The sequence below is a fragment of the Peromyscus eremicus genome, chromosome 1, assembly GCF_949786415.1.
Source record: "Peromyscus eremicus chromosome 1, PerEre_H2_v1, whole genome shotgun sequence".
Classification (NCBI taxonomy): Eukaryota; Metazoa; Chordata; class Mammalia; order Rodentia; family Cricetidae; genus Peromyscus; species Peromyscus eremicus.
The window spans coordinates 48,925,977-48,953,795 of record NC_081416.1 but is presented as its reverse complement, the minus strand read 5'-3'; the positions used below and the strand labels follow the sequence as shown (position 1 = coordinate 48,953,795).

Here is a 27,819-nt window from a genome sequence, read left to right as displayed (position 1 = left end):
TGAACACTGACGTATAATGAAAGGCTGGTTTCGGTTCCTCAAAAAGACGCGGGATTCCAGCTGCAAGAGGGAAGGTCCTGCCCCGTGGGAAGAGCCGGTGAGTAAAAATCTCCTTAAAATTAATTTCTGGCTTTTCGTTTTCGAGTCCTTTGATCAGCCTGTCTCTTTTTATGCCAGTACCATTCGGTTTTTATTATTATAGCTCTGCATTACAGCTTGAAATCAGGGATGGTGATAGCTCAGGAAGTTCTTTTATTATACGGGCTTGTTTTAGCTATTCTGGGTTTTGTTTTTCCATACGAAGTTAAGTATTGTTCTTTCAATGTCTGTAAATAGTTTTGTTAAGCCATCCCTGGGAGACCCCACTCCTTTTTTTTTTTAAAGGGAAAACGGAAGAGGAGTGGATCTGGAGGAGAGGGAACGTGGGAAGAGGGACCTGGAGGATTGAAGGGCTGGGAAACAGCGATTGGGAATAATAATAATAATAATAATAATAATAATAATAATAATAATATATTATGTAATTTTTTCGTATCAGAGTGTTGTGTGTAGCAAATATTCACCAACACATTTCCTAAGTCTGTTTCTTTTTAGAATAAAAATACACAGAGTAAGTGACAAATATTGATTTCTTCGTCAGGCATGCCTAGCATGTACCATGAAAGCTGTCTATACACAAATAGCTGGCTACTACGTTCACCTGACCTGTTTGTCTGCTGTTTCCATCAACATCAATGTACTAACCCGGAATGTTCTGCCAAGCACTAGACAGTAACAGTTGTCTTTATTATTCATTAGAGTAGCGTTCTCAAAGGTATAACTTGCATGCACATTTGCTGTCAAACCCTGTGTCCATCCCTTCAGGGCATTAAGAGGGTTTCCCTCAGAAAGAGCAGACTTAATGTCGAGTGCTGGATTCAAGTGTAGCAGGTGCTGGCTGTGAGCAAGGGAAGGTCTGTCAACAAACTGTGATTCTTTGCAAGGTGGAGTCCAAACTCAGGCACACCGGAACCTCGGAAGCTTCTAAGGCTGGAAAGCCCTTGGGGTCAGAGACAGAGGTGCTACCCATCTGAAGGACCCAGGGAGCCCAGGTTTGTTTCAGGGGCTACTTCTTGCCACTGAATGCTAGAGTGAATGACATGGTGGTGTAGGGAGAGGCTTAGGTCAGCTGTGGCTCTTGACTCTGGATAGCCTTTCGGAGAGAAAGGTAAGTGGGGCAGAATGTGCATGTGACTAGGCAGAAAGAAAGAGACCTTAAGACAGGTGAAGTGAAGGAGGGAGAGAGAGGGAGAGAAGGGGGAGGAGGGGAGAAGGAGAGGAAGTGATTGGGGAGCAGGGAGGGAGGGGGAGAAAGGCTAGAGGAAAGAAACAGGAGGGAAGAGAGAGAAAGGGGAAGACGAGAAAGAGAAATTCCAGGGAACTGTCCAGGAGGGACCTTGTACAGGCTGTGCTGGTTTATTGCTTTACTGAAGAAGGAAAGCAAATCTTATCAACTCATCAACTCAGTGGACTTTGTCTTCTCAAATTATCGTGTGATTTGGTGGAGGATAACTCCAGGCTCTTCACACTTCAGTATAACATGACCCAGCACGGATACTGGAAATTATTTGTATAGGGTAAGTATGGATTGGTTCATAATTGCTTAAGTACGTAAACTGCAAAACTCATATTCCTTTTTGCTCACCTTATTTATTTATTTCATATGGATCATAGTGTGAGTCATCCACAGACCAGGAACTTCAACAATAAATTTCTACCTGCAGAGATCATATAGTCTAGTCCAGTTTTTCAAGTTATCAACCGGTTTCACTTTCTACAGCCCAAGGAGTGTTCTTGTGGTTAATCATTGGTATTGATAGCTGTAGCTAGAGTTTTCCTGACTGGCCCACAGTCAGGACAAATCTCTGACACCCGCCAGTCCCACAGCCACTCAGACCCAACCAAATAAACAGAGACTTATATTGGTTACAAACTGTATGGCAGTGGCAGGCTTCTTGCTAACTGTTCTTACAGCTTAAATTAGTCCATTTCCATTAATCTATACCTTGCCACATGGCTCATGGCTTACCGGGATCTTCACATGTGGCTTGTCATGGTGGCGGCTGGCAGTGTCTCTCTCACCCAGCTTCCTGTTCTCTCAATTCTCCTCTGTTAGTCCCGCCTATACTTCCTGCCTGGCCACTGGCCAATCAGTGATTTATTTATTGACCAATCAGCAACACATTTGACATACAGACCATCCCACAGCAGATAGCAGCACTATCCATAGTGTTCACTGAGCAGTCTGTCGCACGTGGCCATTGTCTGAAGACTGCCGGAATTATGTATTTTTTGGTCTTCACAACAGTTGAAGATGACTCTACCACTCCTCTCAGGGTGAGGGAGAGGCAGAAGGTAACCAGTGTGCCCAGGGTCATGCAGCTCTGTGGCAGTGTGAGCTGAGCCCAGACTCCTTGGCACAGACACTGCTGTGCATGTTTTTATGGGATGCCCTTGTCTCTTGCAGTTGCTGCTGTTTTTCACAAACAGGAAACCAGGCCCAGGCAGGCCAGTAGATTTCCATCTTCTCTCATGAGCAGTAGTTACTGGTAGAAATCTAGGGTTCAGGCTCCAGAGTGGAGGGGTTAAGACCTTGGACACAGTCTTTAGATGGCTCCCACTTGGCTGGGTGCTTCAATTATACATCAGAGAGAAGAAGCAAGCCAACGGTGGCCATCTGCAGACAACCTTTATGTTTTCTTCTGATTATTTTTTAGGTGGAAACAGTTTAAATGCATAATTAAGTCAGTGTAGTGGTGCTCACTTAAATCATAGCACTAAGGAGGGTGAGGCTGGAGGATTGCCAGATTGAAGTTATCCTGGCTTCCAAAACAAGACTTGGTTTAAAGAAAAACAAAGTCAAAAAACAAAACAAGAACAAAAGCCCCAAAACTTAAAAGGTGTGGTGTGTATCTCAATTGCATTTTGTTGTGACTAAATTGACAAGAAAAAGTCCATAATTGGTAGAGACAGAAAGTGACTTAATGTTAAAATCTTACCATGTCTTTGCCATTCCCTAGTTAAAAGGACACTGTAGGGTTAGAAATGTGGCCCAGTTGGTAGAGTGTTTACCCTTCATACATGAAGCCCTGGATTTGGTTCTCTATCACATACACCAGATGAAATGGCACATACCTATAATCCAGGGAGCAGAAAGATGCCTCCATCAGGAGGATCAGAGGTTCAAAGTCCATGGCCAGCCTGAGTTTCATGAGACTTTGTCTCAGAAGAAAAAATGATATATAAATTGGAGAAAAAAATTATTTGCTATATGATAGGTATTTGGAAGTTCATTATATGATTCTTTCCTGCCTCCACCTCCTTTTTGTCTTTTCAGTTAGAAAATGATAATACAAATTTTCCAAAGTGTACTCACTGGAGTTTTGTGATTTTTGAATGGATGTGTAACCTCTCTAGAAAGAACTGAAGCTTTTTATGTGTAAAGTAGGAGTAATAATGCCCATCTAAGCAAGCTTTGGAGGATTCTGAGAGGCAGCTTGTGGAAAGCACTTAGAACATGGCCTTGCAGGTCACTGCCAACTCCACTCATTCTTTGAGTGTGTCTTTATAAGTGAAGTGTTGGGGTCTGCCACATGCTGGGCATTGTTCTGACGATGACGTACTGAAGGACAGATGAACTTGCTGCCCTCTGTGTGCATGTCCCTCTAGTGATAGTTGGCACTGCTGGAGGGTTCCGTGTTGCGTTTCAACTGCTCTTTCTTTTTGCAGAGACAGCAGGAGAAAATACCACTTCAAACAAAAGGCCTAAAGCAATATCAAATGCTCCTATCATTTTGGATAAACTTTCCAGATTTCTTTTTGATACTTCTTTTGTAGATGTAACCAACCGTCTTATTAAATAAGAAACACAGAGCCGATTCAGAGAAGAAAGCCAAGAGGTCAGAGCTAAGAGCCTCACCCTTCCTGATTCAGTGATCCTCTTCAGCCAAGAGAGCTCTCAGAAAGGGACCTACTTCCTGTGCGTATGTCTTTATATAGTCTAGCTGTTCTGCCTTCTCATTGCTTGTAAACCCAAACACGTGACTGCCTTGTCACTGCCTGTATGTACTGCCCTCCAGGTCCTTAAAGGCATGCGCCACCGCTGCCATGCACTTGCTATGGCTCTAATAGCTCTGACCCACAGGCAACTTTATTTATTAACATACAATTAAAATCACATTTCAGTACAAGTAAAATACCACCACATTTCCCCTTTTCTATTTTAATAAAAAGGAAAAAAAGAAAAGGTTATAACTAACAAAAGGAAAACTATATACAAAAGTACAATAACTGTATACAATATATACAAGTAATAAATGTCTAAACAATGTCTAGTCCATTTGTATTTGACAAATTCAGAGAAAATAATTTCAGTATCTATCCTATTTTGTTAAGTCCAAAATGTATCTAATTCACTTTCTATCCTAATTAATCTTCAACTATAACTAACTAACCTTCAACTATAACTAACTAATCTTCAGCTCCCTCAGAGACCCAAGAAGGAAATAATATTAGCTAACAAAAATAAAAACAGGAAGTGCATGCAAGCAACTTCCAAAAAATTTGTGAATTGACAGAAACAGCCAGCTCCCTGGACAGTCACCTGAGGTTTCTCCGCAGTGCTGGGGCATCATCTTCAGCCTATAGGCTTAGCGTATCTGACAGACTCATTTGTGAAGTAGGATGTACACAAGGTCAACAGTTCAACCTCACATTGGGTAAGGGCAGTCCATGTACCAGAAACACCTGAATTCCACTAGTGTCATGTCATGATTCAGGATTTTAAATTCTGGAAATTGTTGATGGTTTTTTAATTCAACTGTCCATTCTTCTTGGCTGTGTATATATGGCTTCATCTCAGCATCCCGTTCTTCTCCACATCCCTCTATCAAATGCCAGTCTACTATTGAGAGGCGTGAGCTTAGTTACTCTTCAAGAATAACTGTTTCAGCTGCTGTTCCATTGCACATGAGAAGCCATCGGCCCACTGCCTGTTCAGCTGCTTTCGGAGAAAAGGGCACTGTACCTTTCCCGAGTTGTGAAGGCCACTTCAGGGATGGTGCCATATTGTCCTGGCTTCAGAAGATGCCTTTTGATAAAGCCATAACCACACTTGTTTAGGCAAGAATCAGTAGTCCTTTGTTTCATGTCCTGTCTGTCCATTTTGTCAGCAGTTGATTCGAGGATACTTTGCTGTCCAGTGGCTAGCTTTTGCCACAATGAAAGTTAACTCCATATGCAGTTTCTTCAATGCCTATATTTTCTCTGAAGTAGATTGGTACTGCCAGGAGCCGACATGTCTCATAGTCATAACAAAAAAGAAAAATTTTCTAAGTTATTAAAACATTTTAAATGCCATATTCTGTAGATCTCTGAAGGGTTTGAAGATGACCTGTCTAAAATATATCTGCTCAATTTTTAAAACATATCTAATATGACTACAAGTTCTATTGTAATGTCTAACTACTAACTTTCATTTCTTTATATCCTAATAGTTGGTAATAATAACATTCAAGGACCAGAAAATTGCATTGTTAAATGAACGATATAAGTACAATTAGAAATATACATATAGCATTTTCTAACAATATCAATTTCAATATATATAATTTGTATACAATATAAAACAATCCAATCCAATGTATTTAAAACTAGTAATTGTCTTTTTCTTCTTTTCTTTTCTTTTCATTCTTTCTCTTTTTTTAAACAAGAACCTTAAATCTAATCTGCTTAGCCTTTTTCCTAACCCTTGACAACAACTTGTAACCAACCCCCCTAAACAATGAAAATTATCCCAGACCCAAAACCCATTAAAAAGACCAAAAAACCACCCGTCCCACACCACCGCTTTGGGAATGTGGGCGACATATTCTTAAAATTGCTTCCTGCTGGGTATGGGCGAAGGTATCTTTATCCTGAAAGAAAAATTTTAGGTTAATTGTCAAATTCTAGGAAAGGTAACTATATCCTTCATTATCCAGTCTGTGTATAATGCCAAAGTTCAGGGTTTATCTCAAGTCCTTATTCAAGTAGTCTTTGAGATTGGATCATCTCATCTAGTCATCTCAAAATTGCTCTGAGCACCTTGTAGTTCAAAGCTGATCTGTAGATGATGTTTGTCAGCTTAGTGATGTTATTATTGTCCACGTGGAATTGTTGTTGTTGTGGGGCCCCATCTTCTTCCTGGAGACTTCAATTGATGTTAGGCCTGGCCGTGATTTCCTGCAGAAAACTGATAAGAGACTCGAACACAAAGACATATATATGCAGCTAATTGAAGCCTTTTTCTAGAATTAGTTAGTACTCTACATGACCATTCATATCTTAACAAAGTTTAAAATGTATATATATCTATATCTCTATATATTAATCTTGTAAATTTTGATATAAAATTTATACTTTAAGAAAAGTTTAAAGAATCAGAATAGAATCAAAGAGTTGAGATTAAGAATAGAATAGTCCCTTAATTAATTTGGCTTTTCTCCTGTCCCATAGCAGAAGATGGCTCTTTTATTCTGGCATGATACAGGGAGTTTGCATTTTCCTTTTAACAACATGCTTGAGTTTAAAGAAGGAGAGAGCCATTCTCCAACTCCAAAGTCAGCTTTAAATTTTAACTCAACTGGGACTATTAGAAGACCAATAGTGTTAAATTTTTAGAGAAAAGCAGAAACAAACATTTAGGAAGACATAAAATTTTTTAGATAATATATACCCATACGCCGTTTCACTCTGTTTCCTGGGATAGATGATTTGTCCCTTTTCTTCAGTTGTCTCATTTGTCCAGTGTTCTTCAGATTCCTTAACCTTCATTCTCCTAAAAGACAAAAACAAAAACCTTTCCCCAAGACTAATTTTGGGGATGTTCCTTTTTGGCAAGTTATTATCTGATTAAATGAAAAGACATGTGTTACTGGTATAAGTTAGTTTAAATTGGATGTTCATGCTGGTTGATGAACTATCACCTCCTCTAATTAAGAGGGTTCTCTTGTTCAAATCGAACCTTTATCAATTTTGATGGTACCCACAGCTTATCTTCTCCTGTAGAAATAAAAGCAAAACCTCATCCCCAACGTAACACATACCCTGGTTTCCATTCTGAGGTCAGCACATCCTTAAAGTATATAGGTTGATTTAATTCTGTAGTTTTTTTCTATGTCCAATGTCTCTCTGCAGCTGTTGTTCCTTTCTCATTGACATTAAGAAAATTCAAAGTTAATAGAGCATTATGCAGTCTGTTTCTGGGGGTTTTTGTTACCCCTTTCTGTTTATTTAGCATATCCTTTAGAGTTCTGTTTGATCTTTCTATAACTGCTTGACCTGTAGGATTATGTGGTATGCCTGTAATATGCTTTATATTGTAATAAGCAAAAAACTGTTTCATTTTAACAGAGACATATGATGGAGCATTATCAGTTTTGATTTGTGCAGGTATACCCATGATGGCCATAACTTCTAGAAAATGAGTGATTACAGAATCAGCTTTTTCAGAACTCAAAGCAGTTGCCCACTGAAATCCTGAATAAGTATTGATAGTGTGGTGTATATATTTCAGTTTTCCAAATTCTGCAAAGTGAAACACGTCCATCTTCCAGATTTCATTCCTTTGAGTACCCTTTGGGTTACATCCTGGTGGTAATGGTGTTTGATTGTAGAAGGAACAAGTAGGACATTTCTTTACTATTTCTTTGGCTTGTTGCCAGGTTATGGAAAAATCCTTTTTTAAACCTTTACTATTGACATGATGTTTTTTATGAAATTCTGAGGCATCCAGCACATTTCCTATCAATAATTTATCAATGTCATCATTGCCTTGTGCTAAAGGGCCTGGCAGACCAGTATGGGATCAAATGTGAGTTATATATAAAGGATGACTCCTTTTCCTGATTGTATCTTGTAACTGAATAAATAGTGAAGTTAATTCTGAAGCATCAGGGATAAATTCTGCAGTCTCAATATGTAATACTACTCTTTCAGCATACTGAGAGTCAGTTACTATGTTGAGAGGTTCTGAAAAATCCATTAATACCAACAGAATAGCATACAATTCTGATTTTTGAACTGAATTATAAGGACTTTGAACTACTTTACTTAAATTTTCTGATTTGTAACCTGCCTTTCCTTGTTTGTTGGCATCTGTATAAAACATACGAACTCCAGATATGGGTTTTTCCCGTACAATTCGAGGCAAAATCCAATCAGCTCTCTTTATAAGATCAATTCTACCGCTTTTGGGATATTTGCTGTTAATTTCTCCCAAAAAATTACTGCAAGCTCTTTGCCAAGGTTCACTTTCTGTCCATAATTTTTCAATGTCCTCCTTAGTTAAAGGTACGACAATTTCTGCTGGGTCTATTCTTGCTAATTGACGAAGTCTCAATTTTCCTTTCCAAATCAAGTCAGAGATTTTTTCCACATAAGTTTTTAATTTTTTATTTGGTTTATTTGGTAAAAATATCCATTCTAATATAATATCTTCCCTCTGCATTAATATTCCTGTAGGAGAATGCCTAGAAGGTAAAATAACCAAAATGCAATCCAGCTTTGGATCAATACGATCCACGTGCCCTTCATGTACTTTCTTTTCTACCAAGGCCAATTCTTTCTCAGCTTCAGGTGATAATTCTCTTGGACTATTTAAGTCCTTGTCACCTTCTAAGGTTTTGAACAAATTATGCAGTTCATCATTTTTTACCCCAACAATAGTTCGTAGATGAGAAATATCTCCAAATAATCTTTGAAAGTCATTAAGAGTCTGTAGTCGATCTCTCCTAATTTGCACCTTTTGGGGTCTAATTTTTTGTAGCTCTATTTTATATCCTAAATAATTAATAGAATCTCCTCTTTGTATCTTTTCAGGAGCAATTTGTAATCCCCAGCAAGGCAAAATTTTCTTTACCTCTTCAAACATTCTTTCTAAAGTATCTGCATTTGAGTCAGCTAGTAAAATATCATCCATATAATGATAAATTATAGATTTAGGAAATTTTTTACGTATCACTTCCAATGGCCGTTGTACAAAATATTGGCACAGAGTTGGGCTATTCAACATTCCCTGTGGGAGGACCCTCCATTGAAATCTTTTAACCGGTTGAGAATTATTATAAGTAGGCACTGTGAAAGCAAATCTTTCTCTGTCTTTTTCTTGTAAGGGTACTGAAAAGAAACAGTCTTTTAAATCGATAACTATGAGAGGCCATCCTTTTGGTAACAGAGTAGGCAAAGGAATTCCAGATTGTAGAGAGCCCATTGGCTGAATTACCTTGTTAATTGCTCTAAGGTCTGTTACCATTCTCCATTTACCAGATTTCTTTTTAATAACAAGTACAGGAGAATTCCAAGGGCTGGTTGATTCTTCAATATGCTGAGAATTTAACTGTTCTTCTACCAGCTCTTCTAAAGCCTGGAGTTTCTCTGTTGTTAAAGGCCATTGCTGGACCCATACAGGCTTGTTTGTTAACCATTTTAAAGGTAGAGCTATTGGTGTTTTTGGAAGATCATCAGTTGTTGTGCCCTGTTCTTGTATAATATGGATGGCTGGTGACCACTCAGAATAATGCCTTCTAATATTTCTCTCAGAAACATGTGCTAGTTTATGATTTGTTTCTGAGATTGGAGGGATGTTAATCTGAGTATTCCATTGTTGCAACAAGTCTCGACCCCACAGGTTCATAGCTATGTTAGCTACATATGGTTTCAATTTTCCTCTCTGTCCTTCTGGACCTATACATTCGAGCCATCTTGCACTCTGTTTCACCTGAGATAATGTCCCAATTCCTAACAGTTGAACGTTTACCTCCTGAAGAGGCCAAGTTGGATGCCAAAATTCTGGTGCAATTATGGTAACGTCCGCACCTGTGTCTACCAGACCAGACAACAAAACACCATTTATTTTTATCGATAATTTTGGTCTTTGTTCATTAATAGAAGTTTGCCAAAAATTTTTCTTTTATGTTTTCTCCTGAATTTTCTATTCTCTCTGTTTCATCATCCTGACCAGCATGACTTATTCCAAGAGGCATTTGGTGATTTAATTGCTCTGAGTAGGGGTTTCCTCTACGACTGCAGGAAAGGTTTGAACTGGATTTGCTATTGGGGCCTGCATGAGGCCCCTCTGGGAGTTTCCTGAAGACTGAGGCAAAGGATTACCCTGTCTGTCCCTTGTTGATCTACATTCGTTGGTCCAGTGTTTTCCCTTACCACACCTTCTGCATACTCCAGAAGGAAGGGGCATTCTGTTGCCATTGTTCCTTGAAGAAACATTGTTTCTAGGAATGACCTGTTTACAGTCCCTTTTCAAATGTCCTTGTTTTCCACATCCAAAACATCTAACAAACCTCAAAGCTTTTGAAATTGCTTCTCCTACCCACATATCATCATGCTCATGAGCTTCAACATTAACCGTGTCTCTAATCCAATCTTCCAAAGGTGCAGATCTTGCCTTTAACGGCCTGATTATTGTTTTGCATGCTTCATTTGCATTCTCAAAGGCCAAAGATTCAATTATTATCTTACTAGCTTCTGAATCCAGGACCATTCTCTTTACTGCTGAAGCTAGTCTTTGTAAAAAATCTGTGAAAGATTCTTTTGGGCCTTGTACAACCTTTGTAAATGACTCAGTTTTTTTTCCTGGTTCCTCAACTCTGTCCCATGCATTCAAGGCTGCTGTTTGACATAAAATTAGGGTTTGGACATCATATAAACATTGTGTTTGTGCTGAAGCATATTGACCTTCTCCAATAAGCTGATTTTGGCAGACTTGTATTCCTTTATCCCTCCACTGTTTTTCTATGTTTTTAGCTTCATCCTTGAACCAAGTTAGCCACTGAAGCCTTTGACTGGGTTCAAGAACAGCTTGTGCCAGCTCCCGCCAGTCCTGTGGTACAATCCTATTATATGTTGACCAAGAGTTTAACATTTGCTTTACATATGGGGAATGCATGCCATAAGATACTATGTGGGAGCCCGTTCTCGGGTTCCTCGTGGCTTTACCCAGCAGGTCCTCATAGAGGATGATTGGACCACGGGCCTGAGTGCAGGTGTCTGAGATGGTCTGCACTTGGCTGTGCTGGGGGAGGAGGTCTTTTGCTCCACCCCTTGGCGTCTCTATAAAAACCCTGGGGCAGAGGCAGTCGGGGCCCGTTGGAATAGGTTCCAGGCCCTCTCGAGGCTATCCTTTATTTTCTATCTGTTTATCTCCGAGATATTCTCCGCAATAAATCCTTCTATCTAATATTTCCTGCTGCTCGCACTCAAGAAAACTCTGGGGAACTGTGGGGGTGGTTGGGTAAACGCCCTACAGAATGGCGCCATGAACAGGGACTAAAGAAAAAAGAAAAAAAGGGGGGACTAAAAAAAGGGGGGACTAAAGACAAATGAACAGGGACTAAAGACAAAGTAATAGGGACTAAAGATAAAGGAAAATAATAGTTTTATTACAGAGTTTTTGGCGAAAGTGCTGAGTTCAGCCCTGCCAGTGGATGAGGCATGCCGGTGTTATGGAAAATATATATTTTTTATATATATTGAGAGGCAGGGGTTTTATCCTTGAGAGAAAAGGAAAGCGGACTGGAAGGATGTCCGATGCTGCAGCGAAATTCTCTTCTGTCAAAATTTTCTATCTTCTATCCCTTTCTCAATTTCTATCTGTGAAAAATAAGTATAAGGCATAGGGTAGTAAAATAGTGTAGGAAAAACTTAGAAGTGTAAGATTGTGTAGGAAAAAAGTAAGGCAACTAGACAGAAAAAACTTCAATTTTCTAACTTTGGGGGCTATGAACGCAAACTGGGAAAAAAAAATCTTTCTTTGGGCTTTTTGGGTAGTAAAAAAGCTCTTCTTTGAGCTTATGGGGAAGAAAAAGTTTCCTATGGAAGCTTTTGTCCTGGGGACAACTGAAATGCTAAGTCCAAGCGGCAGGAGAAAGTGATTTCTCCCTGAGGCAAAAATGGGGGTGTAAAAAGCCAAAGTTTAATGTTGGGAAGTTTTGGGAAAAGTTGGTCTTTCTCTTTTGGGGAAAAAAATCTTTCTCTTAAACTATAAAGGTTTCCTTGGAAAACTTGGGGGGAAAAATCTCTCTAAAAAGCCTTAATCTTTCTCAAACTAAAAGCTCTCAAACTTAAAAACTAAAGCCTTTAACTTTCTTAAAAGGGCAAAAATTAGAATCACCTGAAGATTAGTATGGGGATCACCTGTGATTAGCTCTAAGGGAAAACCTCTTAAGACAGCAAAACCTCTAAGTTCTGTTTTTCAAGCCTTAAAAATTGTCCCTGCAATGCAGGAGGCAGGGACAAGTTCCTAAAAACCTCTTCTAAGCTCTGTCTCTTCAAGCCAGTAAAAGACAGTGGGTCCGAGTACCCTGAGGGAAACGCTTGGGAGAGTGTGGGTAAAAAGCTACAGAGAGCCCAAAAGGGCGGGAAACTTTACCTGAGAAAAGCAAAAAAGCCAAGCTTTTCAGTTACAACTGAGCTGAGGCATCAAGGGTTTTGTTTCTGAGTTGAGCATTTCAGAATGAAAAGGTGCTCCTAATGGTCCTAATGCAAAGATCCCCTGAAGCAATGCAAACTGTTAGCATTGTATCCTCTCTTCTGAGCAAAAACCCAGAGGGACTGGCCAGCTTCTCTGAGTTGGAGTGCATTTCAGGGATACTAGGGTTCCTGCAGTTGCAAACTTCCTGGAGCACAGAGCTGAGGCAGGAAGGTGCAGGACCCAGGGGAAGATTGCTAATGAACAAACAAAACTAAAGCCAGTGAGAATGGCACAGTTGTCCACTTCCCTACAAGTCCCGGGTTGATAGGTCCACAGCTGCAAAAAGACATCTGAAAAAAGCTTTCCTATCAGTAAGGACCTTTCTGGGAAAACAGTAAAGCTGAACTGTGTCTGAAGCAGTTGTGCTGCTGAGTCAGAACGCTGTCTGGGAAAAAGCCTAGCCAGGGCAGAACAGAACAACTATCCAGGAGTAAAGCTTTCTTTTCTGTCAGAGAAAGCACCTCTTTGAGAAAAGCTTTGTTTCAACTGACTCACGTGAGATGGAGTGTAGCCCTGAGGGGTGATTGCCTCTGGCATAAGCTCTGTCCTTGAGCACCCAGACAAGCAAACGCAACCCACTGGGGGACTGAGTCAGGTGAGGGCCTGATGAAGTAAAACGCCTGTCCTAATGGGAGTTTAGAAATGGCAAAAACCTCCCTTGTTAGACTTTCAGTCTGTACGCAAACCACACAAACCCTTAAAACAGAAACAGACAAAGAACTCCTACCTTCAGTAGCAGGGAAAGCCTCCACTATAGTGTCGGAAACTGTTTCTGGGGTAGAGGGGATAAACTGAGACCAAACTGGGAACTGTCTGGGAGAAAGACTCTAAAGAAACAGAAGGGACCGATTCCTCCCCAGAAAAATATGACCTGAAAAAGCTGCTAGAATTTGAGGCAGATTCGGGGGGGAGAAAAAGCCCCTACTTCCAAGGGCAGCTAGCAGAGGTACAGAGCCGCAGAAACTTGAAGCTCTGCATCTGGGGAAGGAAGGAACAAGCAAAATGAGATAAATCAGTGGGAGAAAATCTCTCCGAAAGAGCTATGGAAAAGCTGTAGTGCATGATCTTGTTTTTCACTGACTGGCTAAGACAAACACAAGCCCCTAGGAAAGTTGCTATCAGAAATGCCAGCCTCAATGCCGGCTAACGAGGCAGGTGTGGTTCTGATTTGGGGCCAGTGTCTGATGAAGGAGAAACACCTGTTAAAGCCAGTTGAGGCGAGAATAGAAATCTCCCAACGTGCCATAACTGAAAATGTAAAATGCTTGTTCAAATCTCCCGTTGCAAAAGCAAAAAACTTTGTTCAAACCTCCCAGGCAAGAATTTGTAAGCAAGTCTGGTAAAAGAGAACCAGTTGACTCTCAGACCCGAAAAGAACTATGGGAAATGACTGATGGGAAAATATATAAGGGACTGATATGGGACTGATATTATGGAATGATATAAGGGAAATGCATTCTGGGAAAGGTAGTTTTTCCACTAAAGATGGCGACATTGCCCTGAAACACGTTTGTCAGCTCAAAAATACGTTCATGGTAAACTGAAAATACAGCTTTTAAAAGAATAAGGAGGAAAGTCGTCTAAGAGTTTAAGTGTCAGTTCCAATGAAAAATTGAAAGGATATGGAACTAGGTGCTTCGCGGTTTGGGGCTCCGTTGGTAAAATGCCTTATTTACCCTAATAGCTGTGCAAAGTTTTTACGGTAGCTGGATGACAGAAAGCTACCTATAAGAGCAAACAAGCCACTTTAAAATCCTTAAAACAAGGGAAAGCAGTTTATACACTGAACGTTGTCTTAGAATTGAAGCACTTAGGGGAACTATTATGAATTTGGGTGAAGGGACAGCCTCTAGTTAAACACCGTCTACCGCTGACAGTGCATCTCTGCCGGTCCGGAACGGCTGAGAGAACTGGCAACTTTGGAGTGTGGCATCATCCTGGGAAGGTTATAGTCCCCTAGCAACAACTATTACAATTCTATAACAACACTCACTAAATCCCAGTGCTTTATAACAAAGCTGACTATAAACTCTAAACTTTGGAAATGATGTATGTACTTCCTGTCTAGTTAAGAGAATCTGTCTAATAGAGATAGTACTAATAATTAAGAGTAAGAAATAGAAAAAGATGAAAATAAGATATGTGAGTTTGTAAAAATTCTCTTGTTAGATCTGTGTTAAGAAATCTTTAGGTGTTTGCTAAGTTAAATATATGCTAATGATAGCCTTATAAAAGTTTGTAAAATAGATCTATAGAGTTCCTTTAAGAATATAAGCTTACAAGAAGAATCTAAGGTAGTCCTAAGACATGTAGTAATAAGCTTGTAATAAGTAAAGATGCTAGTTGTAAATGTAAGTTTAAATAAGAACATAAGAAATACATAAGAAGTAGTAAGAAATATATTTGCTAAAGTAGTTCTATAGTTCTCTTAAAGAGTATAAATAAGTAGATGTTAATGTTATACGTGAATTTGTAAGAAAGTGTAAATGTTAAACATGAATCTATTCCTAATGTATATGGTGAAAGAACCCGAGACACAGAAGGTTAGTGTCCCAGCAGACTGCAAAGTAGGCAGTCTGAATGGTTTCAAAAGCTCCAGAAGCCGCTAAGAAGCTAAGAATGGCGGACGCGAGAACCAGCACAACAAGGCATCTGCAGCTGAGATCCGTGGAAAATCGATGCAACACAGAAAAACCTGAGCTAACATCAAAAACGGTGCGGTTTAGAATACTACTGTACCTAAAAAGGTCTCTGGCTTGAGAATAAGTTCAGAGACGCTTGTTTGAACTAAAATTTCTAACAGCAAAAAGTTTTGGTTGAAAAATGTCTCTTCATATTTGGAAGTGAAAGCCTGATACCAGAATTTATTTCTTGTTTGAACTTTTTGAACTTAAAATGAGATAAAACTACAGAAAGATTTTGGTTATGGATTTCTTCATATTTGGAAGGCTAGTACCAGAATTTATCATTTGAATTTTGGGACTTAAGAAATGAAATGAATAGAGATTTCATTGCAATGGGACAATTGAGTTTACTTATAGTAATGACCTAGGAACTGTTTTCTGGAATTGGGTTAAAAATGGAACTGTTTAAATGAAGAAATTTATTTCTACCTAGAATCAAGATGCAGTTTTGTGTATGCATATATGCTGTGGGATGGTCTGTATGTCAAGTATGTTGCTGATTGGTCAGTAAATAAATCACTGATTGGCCATTGGCTAGGCAGGAAGTATAGGCGGGACAAGGAGAAGAATTCTGGGAAGTGGAAGGCTGAGTCGGGGGACACTGCCAGCCGCCATCAGGACAAGGAAGATGTAAGGTACCAGTAAGCCATGAGCCATGTGGCAAAGTAAAGATTAATAGAAATGGGCTAAATATAAGAGTAAGAGCTTTAGAGATGGAATTGGCTCACTCCCCCTCTAAACCCAGACATATTGCTCAAAGAAAAAAAAATGGTTAAGAGATTCTTGTGTCCCAAATCAGAAGAGCCCTCTGGTGTGGGACAGAGAAAAAACAATATTTTTATTTAAATCAGGTTGATTATAAATACAATCTCTTTCTAAAGAAAAAAGGGGATAGTTTAGATATGATAGGATGAAAGGGTAGATTAATGAACCTACTTTTAAAGAGTAACAACTTGTTTAAAATGTTTTACATTGCTATAGATTTAGTTTATTGATACAAATTTAAACTTAATTTTGTTATACTGTATATATATTTCTATTCTTGTTTGAGGTATTATGTTTATGTAACTCATTTAAAATTATAATGGATAATTAAAAAATAGATTAATAATTAGTCATCTATGATAATCATATTTGTAGCCATGTTAGTTAAGTCTTCTAGGTATACATAGTTATATTTCAGATAGATAGGTAGTCTTCAAACACTTCAAAGACCTACAGAATATGGCATTTAAAATGTTTTAAAAATTTAGACTTTCTGGACAGTGAGACATGTCTGCTCCTGACAGCACCGATTTACTTCAGAGAGGAGGATGGGCATCGAAGACACTCCATACGGAGTTTATCTTCACCTTGACAAAAATAGCCATTTGGGCAAGAAACTGTTCTTGCCTGGACTGCCTGATCAACTGGACATGCAAGACCCATACAAAGGTGACCACTGAACTTTGCTTGACAAAATGGTCCTTCAGGTTCCTGCTTTGCAGAGAAAACTGCCAGACATTCTAGAGGACACAGAGAAAAGTGAATAAGAGACTCTAGGCCTGTGGGCTGAAGACAGATGCCCCAACTTTACAAGAGAACTTTGAATGACTGTCCAGGCTGCCAGCTGTCTCTGTCTACCCTACAAGACTCCTAAAAGTTGCTTATATCCTTCTCCATTTCTCAGGTAGTAGTATATCCTTCTGAGGTCTTTGATGTGGTTAAAGACTAGATACTTACAATTTTCCTTAGTTATAATAAAAGATAAGTTAGATATAAAACCTTAAACTTACAAATATAAGATAGATAGGATCTCTTCTTTAATATTGTAACTGTAATTCTTGCTTGATAATTGTTTTGTTATATGTAATTTTACTATGTTAAAGTTAAAACCTTCCTTTTTAAGAAAAGAAAAAGGGGAAGTGCTGTGGGATGGTCTGTATGTCAAGTGTGTTGCTGATTGGTCAGTAAATAAATCACTGATTGGCCATTGGCTAGGCAGAAAGTATAGGCGGGACAAGGAGAAGAATTCTGGGAAGTGGAAGGCTGAGGGGGAGACACTGCCAGCCGCCACCATGACAAGCCACGTGGGAAGGTCCCGGTAAGCCACGAGCCATGTGGCAAAGTAAAGATTAATAGAAATGGGCTGAATATAAGAGTAAGAGCTAGACAATGACAGGCCTGAGCTAATGGCCAAGCAGTTTAAATAATATAAGAGTCTGTGTGTTTATTTTATAAGTGGGCTCTGGGACTGGCGGGACTTGGTGGCAGGAGCTGGAGAAAAATTCTCCAGCTACACATATATGCTTTATTAACTGGTGATTCATGAATTGTTTTGTGGAACTGTTTATGTAAAATGGAATTACTTATGCAACTGGTTTGTGTTACAAACGGAACTGTTTAAACAGAAGTTTGGGTTTTCTAACTAGGCTTGAGATTTTGCTTAAATTATAAAGAAAAGGGGGAGAGTTAATATTCCTTAGTCTAATTTCAAAAGTTGTTTGAGTGGATTAATGTCATGTTTTTGTTAGTAAGAAATGCAAATGGGGTATATTAAGAGACTATTTTTAAAGTGTAAAGAGTTTTATTAAGAAACTGCTTTTGGATGTTTTGCTAAGTTTTCAAAGTGTTAATGGTTAGATTGAGAAGATTGCTTTTCAATATGGGTTTGTAGGAATTATATATGTTTGGGTTCCTCTAACTAGGTTTGAGATTTTGTTTAAAAAATTATAAAGAAAAGGAGGAGTTATGAGATTGAATTATGTTTGCAGAAACCTATTGATATTAATGCACCCTGGTTTTGTGGAGTTAAGGAAATATTTAAGTTTGATGTGAATACATCGAAGTTTTTCCTATGTTCTGTTAGCAAGAAAATTCAAATGATTGAGTTAAAGTTGTAAGGCGGAGAAAATTGTTAACTATGTTTAGCACCATATATGCTAATTCAAATGGTTCTGTTAAGAGTTTGCTTTGTGTTATAAGATTGAGAGAATTGTGACTATGTATAGCAATATTTATGTTAACCTGTTAATGGTAATGATGAAGCTAAGGGATTCTTTAAGTTTGTAGTTGCCTTAAGAGTTTTTGGCTTAGAAAGGGCTTGAGGCAGCTAAGGCTGCTGTAGTCACCTTGAACCTAATTCAAAAGAGAAATGCCATCTATATCATCCTCTACTTCCATACTGGGAGGTGTAACAGCTATGGAGATTGCTGTAAGCCATTATTAGTTATTTTTTTATATATTAAGAAAGGGGGACCTGTGGGAGCCCGTTCTCGGGTTCCTCGTGGCTTTACCCAGCAGGTCCTCATAGAGGATGATTGGACCACGGGCCTGAGTGCAGGTGTCTGAGATGGTCTGCACTTGGCTGTGCTGGGGGAGGAGGTCTTTTGCTCCACCCCTTGGCGTCTCTATAAAAACCCTGGGGCAGAGGCAGTCGGGGCCCGTTGGAATAGGTTCCAGGCCCTCTCGAGGCTATCCTTTATTTTCTATCTGTTTATCTCCGAGATATTCTCCGCAATAAATCCTTCTATCTAATATTTCCTGCTGCTCGCACTCAAGAAAACTCTGGGGAACTGTGGGGGTGGTTGGGTAAACGCCCCACAATACTACTACTTCCTTAAACCTTCGTAAATCTAACATTTCAATTGGAGCCCAAATATTTTGTGTAGTCATTTGATCAGGCAACTGCTGTACGGTTACTGGACAAATTAAGGGTGACTGTGTGAAAACAGGCTTTCTTTCTGTAACCTTATGATCCAATCTTGAAGCAACTTCACTGTTAATTTCTTCTGTCTGAGTTTTTACAGGTTTAACAAGTTTTTCTAAAGCTGTCACCCTGGCACTTAAATTGACTATCTTTTTAAATAGTAAAATGAGGATAAGCATAGTAATAAAATGCATAATTCGATCAACATTAATCTTCTCATATAGCTGTTCCATTGTCAGACTGTCTAAAATTGCAAACAAAGCCCAATTTTCTTCCAATGAACACAGAAAACCCATTTTTTTTAATGTGGAAAAAAATTTCTCTTTTAAATAGTTTCCTTTAAAATATCTGATATGTTAAGTGACTTACCAAGTCCTTGTAGAACAGTACAAATCCGAGGGAATTTCAAAACAGCCACCTAGTGTCCGAGGTATGAATCCAGAGAGAGAGAGAGAGAGAGAGAGAGAGAGAGAGAGAGAGAGAGAGAGAGAGAGAGAAGCCACAAATTCTGCCTAAGAGCTTGAATCCAGCCACGTGTTCCTGCTTGAGCCTAGTCAAGCCTTGGCTCTGGCTACCTTAAGCTCCAACCACGTGCATTGGCTTTACAGGCAGGGTCCCTGTTCGGCAGGGCAGGCCTGAGTTGTTTGTAGCACCGGCTCTAAGCAAGTAGCTCAAGGTTAGTCCGGCCTGAGGCCAAGCCGACCTGGGCCCGGGCTAGGGAGCCGGCTGCCCTGGCAGGAAACTGGACCTGCCGGCTGCCCAGGTGGGAAACCGGACCTGCCGCCAAGCCAAGTCAAGCGGTTTTTAATGGATTCTTGTCACGTTGGGCACCAAATGTAGATGTAACCAACCGTCTTATTAAATAAGAAACACAGAGCTGATTCAGAGAAGAAAGCCAAGAGGTCAGAGCTAATAGCCTCACCCTTCCTGATTCAGTGATCCTCTTCAGCCAAGAGAGCTCTCAGAAAGGGACCTACTTCCTGTGCGTATGTCTTTATATAGTCTAGCTGTTCTGCCTTCTCATTGCTTGTAAACCCAAACACGTGACTGCCTCGTCACTGCCTGTATGTACTGCCCTCCAGGTCCTTAAAGGCATGCGCCACCGCTGCCATGCACTTGCTATGGCTCTAATAGCTCTGACCCACAGGCAACTTTATTTATTAACATACAATTAAAATCACATTTCAGTACAAGTAAAATACCACCACATTCTTTTCCATTTCTTTTGTTTTCACGGCACTGCTCAGTTCTCTTTCTGCCATTTCTCTGCCCTTATCATCTCTATATTAAACAAAAAGAAGATTTTAACATCACTGTAAGTAGAACATAGTTTTGAGTTTTCCAGCTGCAAACCCTTTATAGGGATATCTGCATTTGAATTCTCGGCTTACTTCAAGCTGTGGGTTTGGATACATCATCTCCCTTGTCAAAGATATCCTTTCCCCCAATCAAAATCTATGTAGAACTTGCTTTTCATGGTAGTGATGGGAATTAGCTAATACAGACTATTTCTGTTACATGTTTGGTACACGTGATGCTCTGCTTTTGTTGTTTGGGTGATTATGTTTGGTGGATAAGCTTGCAAGGTTACCATTCTAGGACAAGCAAGGCCAGAGCTGAATGGGAAAGATGGGATACATGACTCAGTTCATCTTTTAGTCTGTATGTAGATACTGCCGTAACTTGAACCACTTTTTCTTTTTGCTTTATCTTTATCTTTTTTTATTTTTATGTTTTAGCTGCAGACTGAACTAGGGCGCACACTTGCTAGGCAAGCATCCTGCCACTAAACTAAATTCCCAACCCAACTTAAACCATTTTGAAGTTTGTGTTTCGGTTGAACCACTGTTTCATCTCAAAGTCACCATGAGCTCTAAGAAGCGCAGATCACAGAGGATCCCGTTCAATGCAAGGAAAAATGCAAAAATCAATGACTATTTCTTTCAGGTATGTCTATTATTATTGCTTGTGGGATATACTGTAGATGTAATTCTAAACAGTCTTATTAAATAAGAAACACAGGGCTAAATAAAGAGTTAAATGCCCAAGAGGTCAGAGCACTAGCGAATAGCCTTTAGCTTACCAGTCGCTGCCGTCCTTCCCCTGAGAGAGAGAGAGAGACCTTTTCCTGTGTGACCCGTCTTTTTTTTTTTTTTTTCCGAGACAGGGTTTCTCTGTGTAGCTTTGCGCCTTTCCTGGAACTCACTTGGTAGTCCAGGCTGGCCTCGAACTCACAGAGATCCACCTGGCTCTGCATCCCGAGTGCTGGGATTAAAGGTGTGCCACCACAGCCCGGCCTAGTTTTTTGTTGTTGATGTTGTTGTTGTTTGTTTGCTTGTTTTTTTTTTTTTTTTTTTTTTTGGTTTTTCAAGACAGGGTTTCTCTGTGTAGCTTTGCGCCTTTCCTGGAACTCACTTGGTAGTCCAGGCTGGCCTCGAACTCACAGAGATCCACCTGGCTCTGCCTCCCGAGTGCTGGGATTAAAGGCGTGCGCCACCACCGCCTGGCTCGTGACCCGTCTTTTTATTGCCTTTCTCTTCTGCCTTCTCATTGGTTCTAAACCCAACTACATGACTTCCTCATCACTGCCTTGTCACAGAATTCCAGGTGTCTGTGATTGGTACTGGGATTAAAGGCATGTGTCTCCATGCTGTCTGTGTCCTTGAACACACAGAGACTTGGCCTGCCATGGGATCGGATTAAGGGCATGTGCTACCACTGCCAGACTTCTGCTAAATGGCTTGCTATTAGCTCTGACCCCCGGGCAACTTTATTTATTAACATACAAATAAAATCACATTTCAGCACAAATAAAATATCATCATAATATACTAATAGCTGTCTTAGCCACAATGGGTCCTAGGTCACATAGGATCTACTGCCAAGAAAGATTGGGACAATGACATATTCTAGGATCTTTCTTATCCACTTTATTTATTTTGGCGAATCGCAGCAAAGATAGGGAAATGTAATATAGGTTTTAGTTAAATAAAAGCAGTGTTTAATAAAAAAAAAGCATTAATTGAATAGATCAAATGTAATATGCCATAGCAATCTGTGAAACAAACAAAATTAATACTACTTAATAGTACTAAAATGTCTAAGTTTGATTGGTCCCTTCAATCATAACAGCCTGTATTTATTTAGTACTTTTCACTTTACGAAGGATTTTGTATAATTATTCTTACCATAACCTTCATAGTCAAGTGAGGAAGGTTGGTTCCAATTTGTTTATAAAGAAAAGAGAGTCGCTTGAGCCTGTGATGAAGACTTGGGCAAGTTTACTAAGATATGACAAATGATTGTGCCCTCTGAGACTAAAATGTTCCTTTATTATATCAAGACAGTGGAGAAGTGTCAGGCATTTGATGTGCAAAGTTAAAGCCTTTTCCTTGTTTCTTTGTGTCCAGATTCTAGAAAGCAAGGCATCTAAATAGCTAGACAATCCATGACAAGCCAATATTTGTTTATTTCTGTCCTACTCCGTAACAGTAAGCTCAAGGAACACACATGTTCTCATTTCCTTTCAAACATGTCAGACCAGGCATGGTGGCACAGTGCTGTAATCCCAGCATTCAAAAGTCAGAGAACAGAAGATTGTGAGCCACAGTATTAAGGAGCTATGAAAATTGTTGAGTCTGAAGCCAACCTGGGCTACATACTGAATTCCAGGGAAGTCTTAACTACATAGCAAGACTCTGCCTCACAAATTATTAAATAAAGCACAAATTATCGAGGATCTGTTCCTGTTGTAGAGGAACTGGGTTTGATTTTCAGCACCAACATGGTGGTTCATAAACACTGATAACTCCAGTTCAAGTAGATCTGATGCCTTCTTCTGACCTCTGTGGGCACCAGGCATATGTAGACGAATTTCTAAATGGTCTTATTAAGTAAAAAACACAGCCAAATATATGGGTGAAAGCCTTAGAGATCAGGGAAATAGGAATAGCCACCAGCCAACCTTACCTTACCAACTCTGCAGCTTCTAAATGCAAGCTACTTCCTGTCTACCTGTGCCTTTATATGCCTTGCTTTCCTGCCCTCTCATTGGCTCTTAGCCCAGCTACCTCACTTCCTTGTCACTGTCTGTCTCTATGGTTGGTACTGGGATTAAAGGCGTGTGTCACTGCGCTTGGCTCTGTTCCCTAGTGTGGCCTTGAACACACAGAGATCCTGCCTGCTAAGTGATCAGGATTAAGGGCGTGTGCTGCCTGACTTTGTTTACTTAAAATGGTTGGCTTTTTCCCTCTGATCTCCAGGCAAGCTTTATTTATCAAAACACAAATAAAAATATCACCACAGGCATGCACATGGATCACACATATATATGTAGGCAAAACATTCATATACATACAAATAAATCTTAACAAACAAATTAATGATAAATAAACAGCTTTAAAATGTTATTGCAATACACTTTATGCTTGAATAAGATAAAATGTATATTGCTGAAAATAATAAAAATGACTTGGAATACAATATAGGGAAGCTGGTAGACCTTTGAGTGTCTGGATAACACTTGTGTCTGCCCTCTTATTTGTTAGAAAAATGCACCATGTGTAACAGGAGCTTTTCTGGCTGGTTTGATAGGAAGTTGAGATTGTGTTTTGGATTCCAAGATGAACTCTGGCTTAATTCTACTTTTGAAATTGGTACTGAGTTTCCCAGAGGAATTATGTGAGTTGACATTAAAAATGGACACAGAACTAGAGTTTTCAGAGTTATAGGATATCCATCATTTATTTTTAGGTCCCCAAAGAAGAGCAGAATGATTCTGATATTTCTCAAGCAAAAGTGGACTCCAGAAAAACACCAAGAGATATAACCAACACCCAGGATCGCAGAGCCAAGAAAATCCGACAAGATCAGACTCCTCCCCTAAATAAGACAATTACAGTCACCTTGGATGTGAACCGCAGGAAAAACAAAAACATGAAACATGAGCATACACATAGTGAGACAAGTAGCTTATATGCAGCACTCAACACTCTTGATGCTGTCAAAGAAGAGATAAAAAGACAACAAGGCAAAGAAATGCTGGTGCATGGCATAAAAGGAATCGAAGGGTACATAAACCTTGGCATGCCTCTCTGCTGTTTTCCAGAAGGCAGCCACGTGGTCATTACATTTTCTCAATGTAAAAGTGAGCCAGAAGAAAATAAACGATTGTTTGAACCACAGAACCTAGCATCTACCAGTTATGTCCGATTTTCCATTCATGCAATTGGAAGTAAGAGGAAAAGGATTCTGAAGTGTGGAAAACTTCATGCACAGGGCAACAAACTCTGTGTCTATGGCATCAAGGGAGAGAGCATCAAGGACACTCTGAGGAAGGATGGCAGGTTTTACTCCTTTGTGGAGAGTGACCATTGGAAACTCATTAGTGACCTGGACACCGTCATAGAAAACACCCAGCCAGTTGATGAGTTAGAGGGCAAGCTCCTGCAGGTTGAGACTGAACTAACAAAGAACCCGAAGGTAGTGCCTGTCACTCACAATTCTGAGTTAGAGGACAGAAAATTTCATGAGGTAGACGAACACATTGTCGATGAGTACCCCACACTGAAAGAACAACGAGAAAAATTCAGAGCATATATCAAAGAAGAAAGCGAAAAAAGAAAGAAGAAAGTTTCCTTATTCAAAATGCATAAAGAAAACTTTGGGAAACTGACAAAAAATTCTACTTCTGTTAAACTGCTCAAACATCTTTCACATGTCAGTGACTCAGTTGGGTACCTGCGGTGGAACAATAATGGAAATGAAGGCAGTGCCACGTGCTTTGTTTTTAAAGGATTGTATATTATCACTTGTCGGCATGTGATAACCAGCATTGTGGGGGAAGGCATAGATCCAAGTCAGTGGGCAAGCATAATTAGTCAGTGTGTAAAGGTGACCTTTGATTATGAAGAATTCCCACCAAGAGAAGACAGTGCTTTTAATGTTAAACCTTGGTTTGAGATATCTAATAAAACCCTTGACTATGCTGTCCTGGAACTCGAGGAAAATGGAGGACATGTACCTGCTGGACTGTATAATGGAATAGGACCTGTGCCACTTAATGGGTTGATTTATATCATTGGCCATCCAGATGGAGAAAAGAAGTCTACTGATGCTTGTACAGTGGTCCCTAAAGATAATCGAGGAAGAAAATGTGAGGAAAATGTTCGAGAAAGAGAGGCAGCAGGCTGCCGTTTCTCTATGCCTTTTGTCCTTATGTTCACCCAAAGAAGTTTCCAGGAAATGCTTCACAGCTCTCATGTGGTTACCTATGACACTACATTTTTTGGTGGGTCTTCTGGATCTCCAGTGTTTGATTCTTATGGTTCATTGGTGGCCATGCATGCTGCTGGCTTCACGTGTAAGTACCAAAATGGAATTTCCAATATCATTGAGTTTGGTTCTTCTATGAAATCCATTCTTGATGATATTAAGCAAAATGAACATTGGTATAATATAATTTTTGGAAATTGTCAGGATGAAGAAATGTGGAGCCAATAGTCCTAAGGACTGGAGAGGATTTCATCTATTTTCCAACTTTAAGGGAACTGCCTATGGTGTTGTTATTCTGCAGACAATAATGTTTTATGAACTTTCAAAATGATTGATTTAACAACAACAACAAAAAAATGAATGTTCTAGATTACTTCCTGTGTACTAGGCATTTCTTTTCAAAGTTCACGAACATCAGCAACAACAACAACACACAAACATTTGAGTTGACTGTTTAACATGAAAAAGAAGATGAAGTATGACTCAGGTCTCAGGAGACTTAGTGTCAGGAGATGCAAAGATCTGAAAAAGTACAGATCATGGAACTGGACTTGTGGACCAAAGAGAGTGAGGGAAAAGGAACCTTTGGTTCTCCTGGCAAGTTAAACCTATTTCAAAGGCACGGCTTTATTTGGTTCTACCTGTACCTTCCTTCTCTGCCAACCAGAGCTCAGCCAGGTCACTGAGTCACAGGTTTTTCAGCCCCGAGAGGTCCCTGAAATCACTTGCCTTTCTTCCGCTCTGGCTTTCTGGCTTAAGACTTGAGTCTGGAATGAACCCACAAGAAATGGTGTAGGAGTCATTGAGCAGGCAAGGGAACTGGTCTCTGCCGTACAATGTTGACACCTGGGAGTTCCTGGACTTGAGTTATGGAGAGCAAACCCTGGAAGAGATGGTTTCTATGTCACGGGGTTCACCATGGAATAGGCCAGCAGGATGCTGCATAGCCTAGAACAGTTCTCAGCAGTGACACTCAAGTCCCACTCCTTGAAAGAGAAAGGAAGGTGTGGTCAGGAAGCATGGTGACTCACACCTTTAATCCCAGGAAGTGATGGCAGGAAGCAGAAAGGTATAGAAGGCGTGAGGACCAGGAACTAGAGCCTGGTTAAGCTTTTAGGCTTTCAGCAGCAGTTCAGCTGAGATCCATTCAGGTGAGGACTCAGAGGCTTCCAGTTTGAGGAAACAGGATCAGCTGAGAAGTTGTCAAGGTGAGGTAGCTGTGGCCTGTTCTGTTTCTCTGATCTTGCAGCATTCACCCCAATATCTGGCTCCTGGGTTTGTTTTTATTAATAAGACCTTTTAAGATTCGTGCTACATCTGGCGCCCAACTTGTCCGGTACTAATTCTTGAAAAAGCTACTTGCCTGTGGCCTTGCTGGCCCCAGCTCAGACCCAAGCTACACGTTCCTGGTTGTGGTGGTGCACACTGGTAGGATTTGCTGAAGGAGGTAGAGGCAGGAGGATCCTGAGTTTGATGCCAGCCTTGGAGGCTTGCTAAGGAGAAGCTGCGGGCAGGGCCGAGCCACAAATGGTGGCAGTGGGACCATGGAGGCAGCGGCTCCTTCTCTTCATGTTGGTGATCGCGGTGATGCTGCTGCCTGGAATGAAGGGTTTACTGCTGCTTGTTCAGAGAACAGTTGCCAGGACCATCGTGTTACAAGAAAGCATCGGCAAAGGTCAGTTTGGAAAAGTTTGGCAAGGCAAGTGGTGGGGAGAAATTGCTGTGAAGATTTTCTCTTCTAGGGAAGAACGTTCATGGTTCTGAGAAACAGATATTTATCAGACTGTGATTGCTCCAAACCACAGAGGAGGCACAAAAAAAAAAAAAAAAAAAGAAAAGAAAAGAAAAGAAAGAAAGAAAAGAAAAAGAAGGAAAGAAGAAAAAAGAAAGAAAAAAGACAGAAGAAAAAAAAATCTGTAGGGAACCATGACCACACCTAACAGCAACTTTGAAATCTTCAAAAGGGTGATAGGCTTCCACAATGAGGATTCTATATGGACTACGGTAAAGCCATTAAGCTGATTAACACCAAGGAAAGATCGACTTTGAACTACAAACTGCTCAGGACAATTTTGAGATGGCTAGTTGAGATGATCCAGATTCATAGACTACTTGAGCAAAGACTTGAGACAAGCCTTTAACTTTCCCATTATGCAGATACTGGACAAATATACAACTAACTCTCTCAGGACTTGATAATTAACCCAAAAATTTTCTTTTCAGGATTCCCTAAAGATGTCTTCACAAGGTATTAATTGTTAATGGTCAGGAAAAAAAGCTAAACAAAGAGATTAGATTCAGGGTTTTTGTTTTAAAAAGAAAAATAAAAGAAAAAAGAATATAGATATGAGGTAGATCATTGAACCTACTCTAAAAAAGATATAGAAATAGTAGGATAAAAGCATAGATTATTGAATGTACTCTAAAAAGAAAAAAGGGAAGGTATAGAAATGATAAAAGACTTTTGAATCTACTCAGAAAAGAAAAAAGAGAGCATATGGATATAAGATAAAAGGTAGATCATTGAATCTTCTTTTAAAAAGGAACTACTTGTTTTAAATAGGATAAGAAATGAAATTTTTTGTCTGAATTTGTCAAATGTTAATGGA

General features: G+C 39.7%; 1 protein-coding gene across 3 annotated transcripts; it reads left to right on the top strand.

Annotated features, from left to right (window-relative positions):
• On the top strand, positions 1–27,018 carry LOC131908998 (serine protease FAM111A-like). 3 transcript variants are annotated; one of them, XM_059260229.1, is made up of 4 exons: positions 1–97; positions 984–1,091; positions 20,677–20,884; positions 23,690–27,018. In XM_059260229.1, exons 3-4 carry the CDS (start codon positions 20,804–20,806, stop codon positions 25,436–25,438), a joined length of 1,830 nt encoding a protein of 609 aa, XP_059116212.1. In that variant the 5' UTR covers positions 1–97; positions 984–1,091; positions 20,677–20,803; the 3' UTR covers positions 25,439–27,018. The 3 variants fall into 3 exon arrangements, with proteins under 3 accessions (XP_059116212.1, XP_059116229.1, XP_059116220.1); XM_059260246.1 differs by lacking the exons at positions 1–97; positions 984–1,091 and adding an exon at positions 19,466–19,919; XM_059260237.1 differs by lacking the exons at positions 1–97; positions 984–1,091 and adding an exon at positions 19,941–20,252.
• The last annotated feature ends 801 nt before the right edge of the window (positions 27,019–27,819 follow it).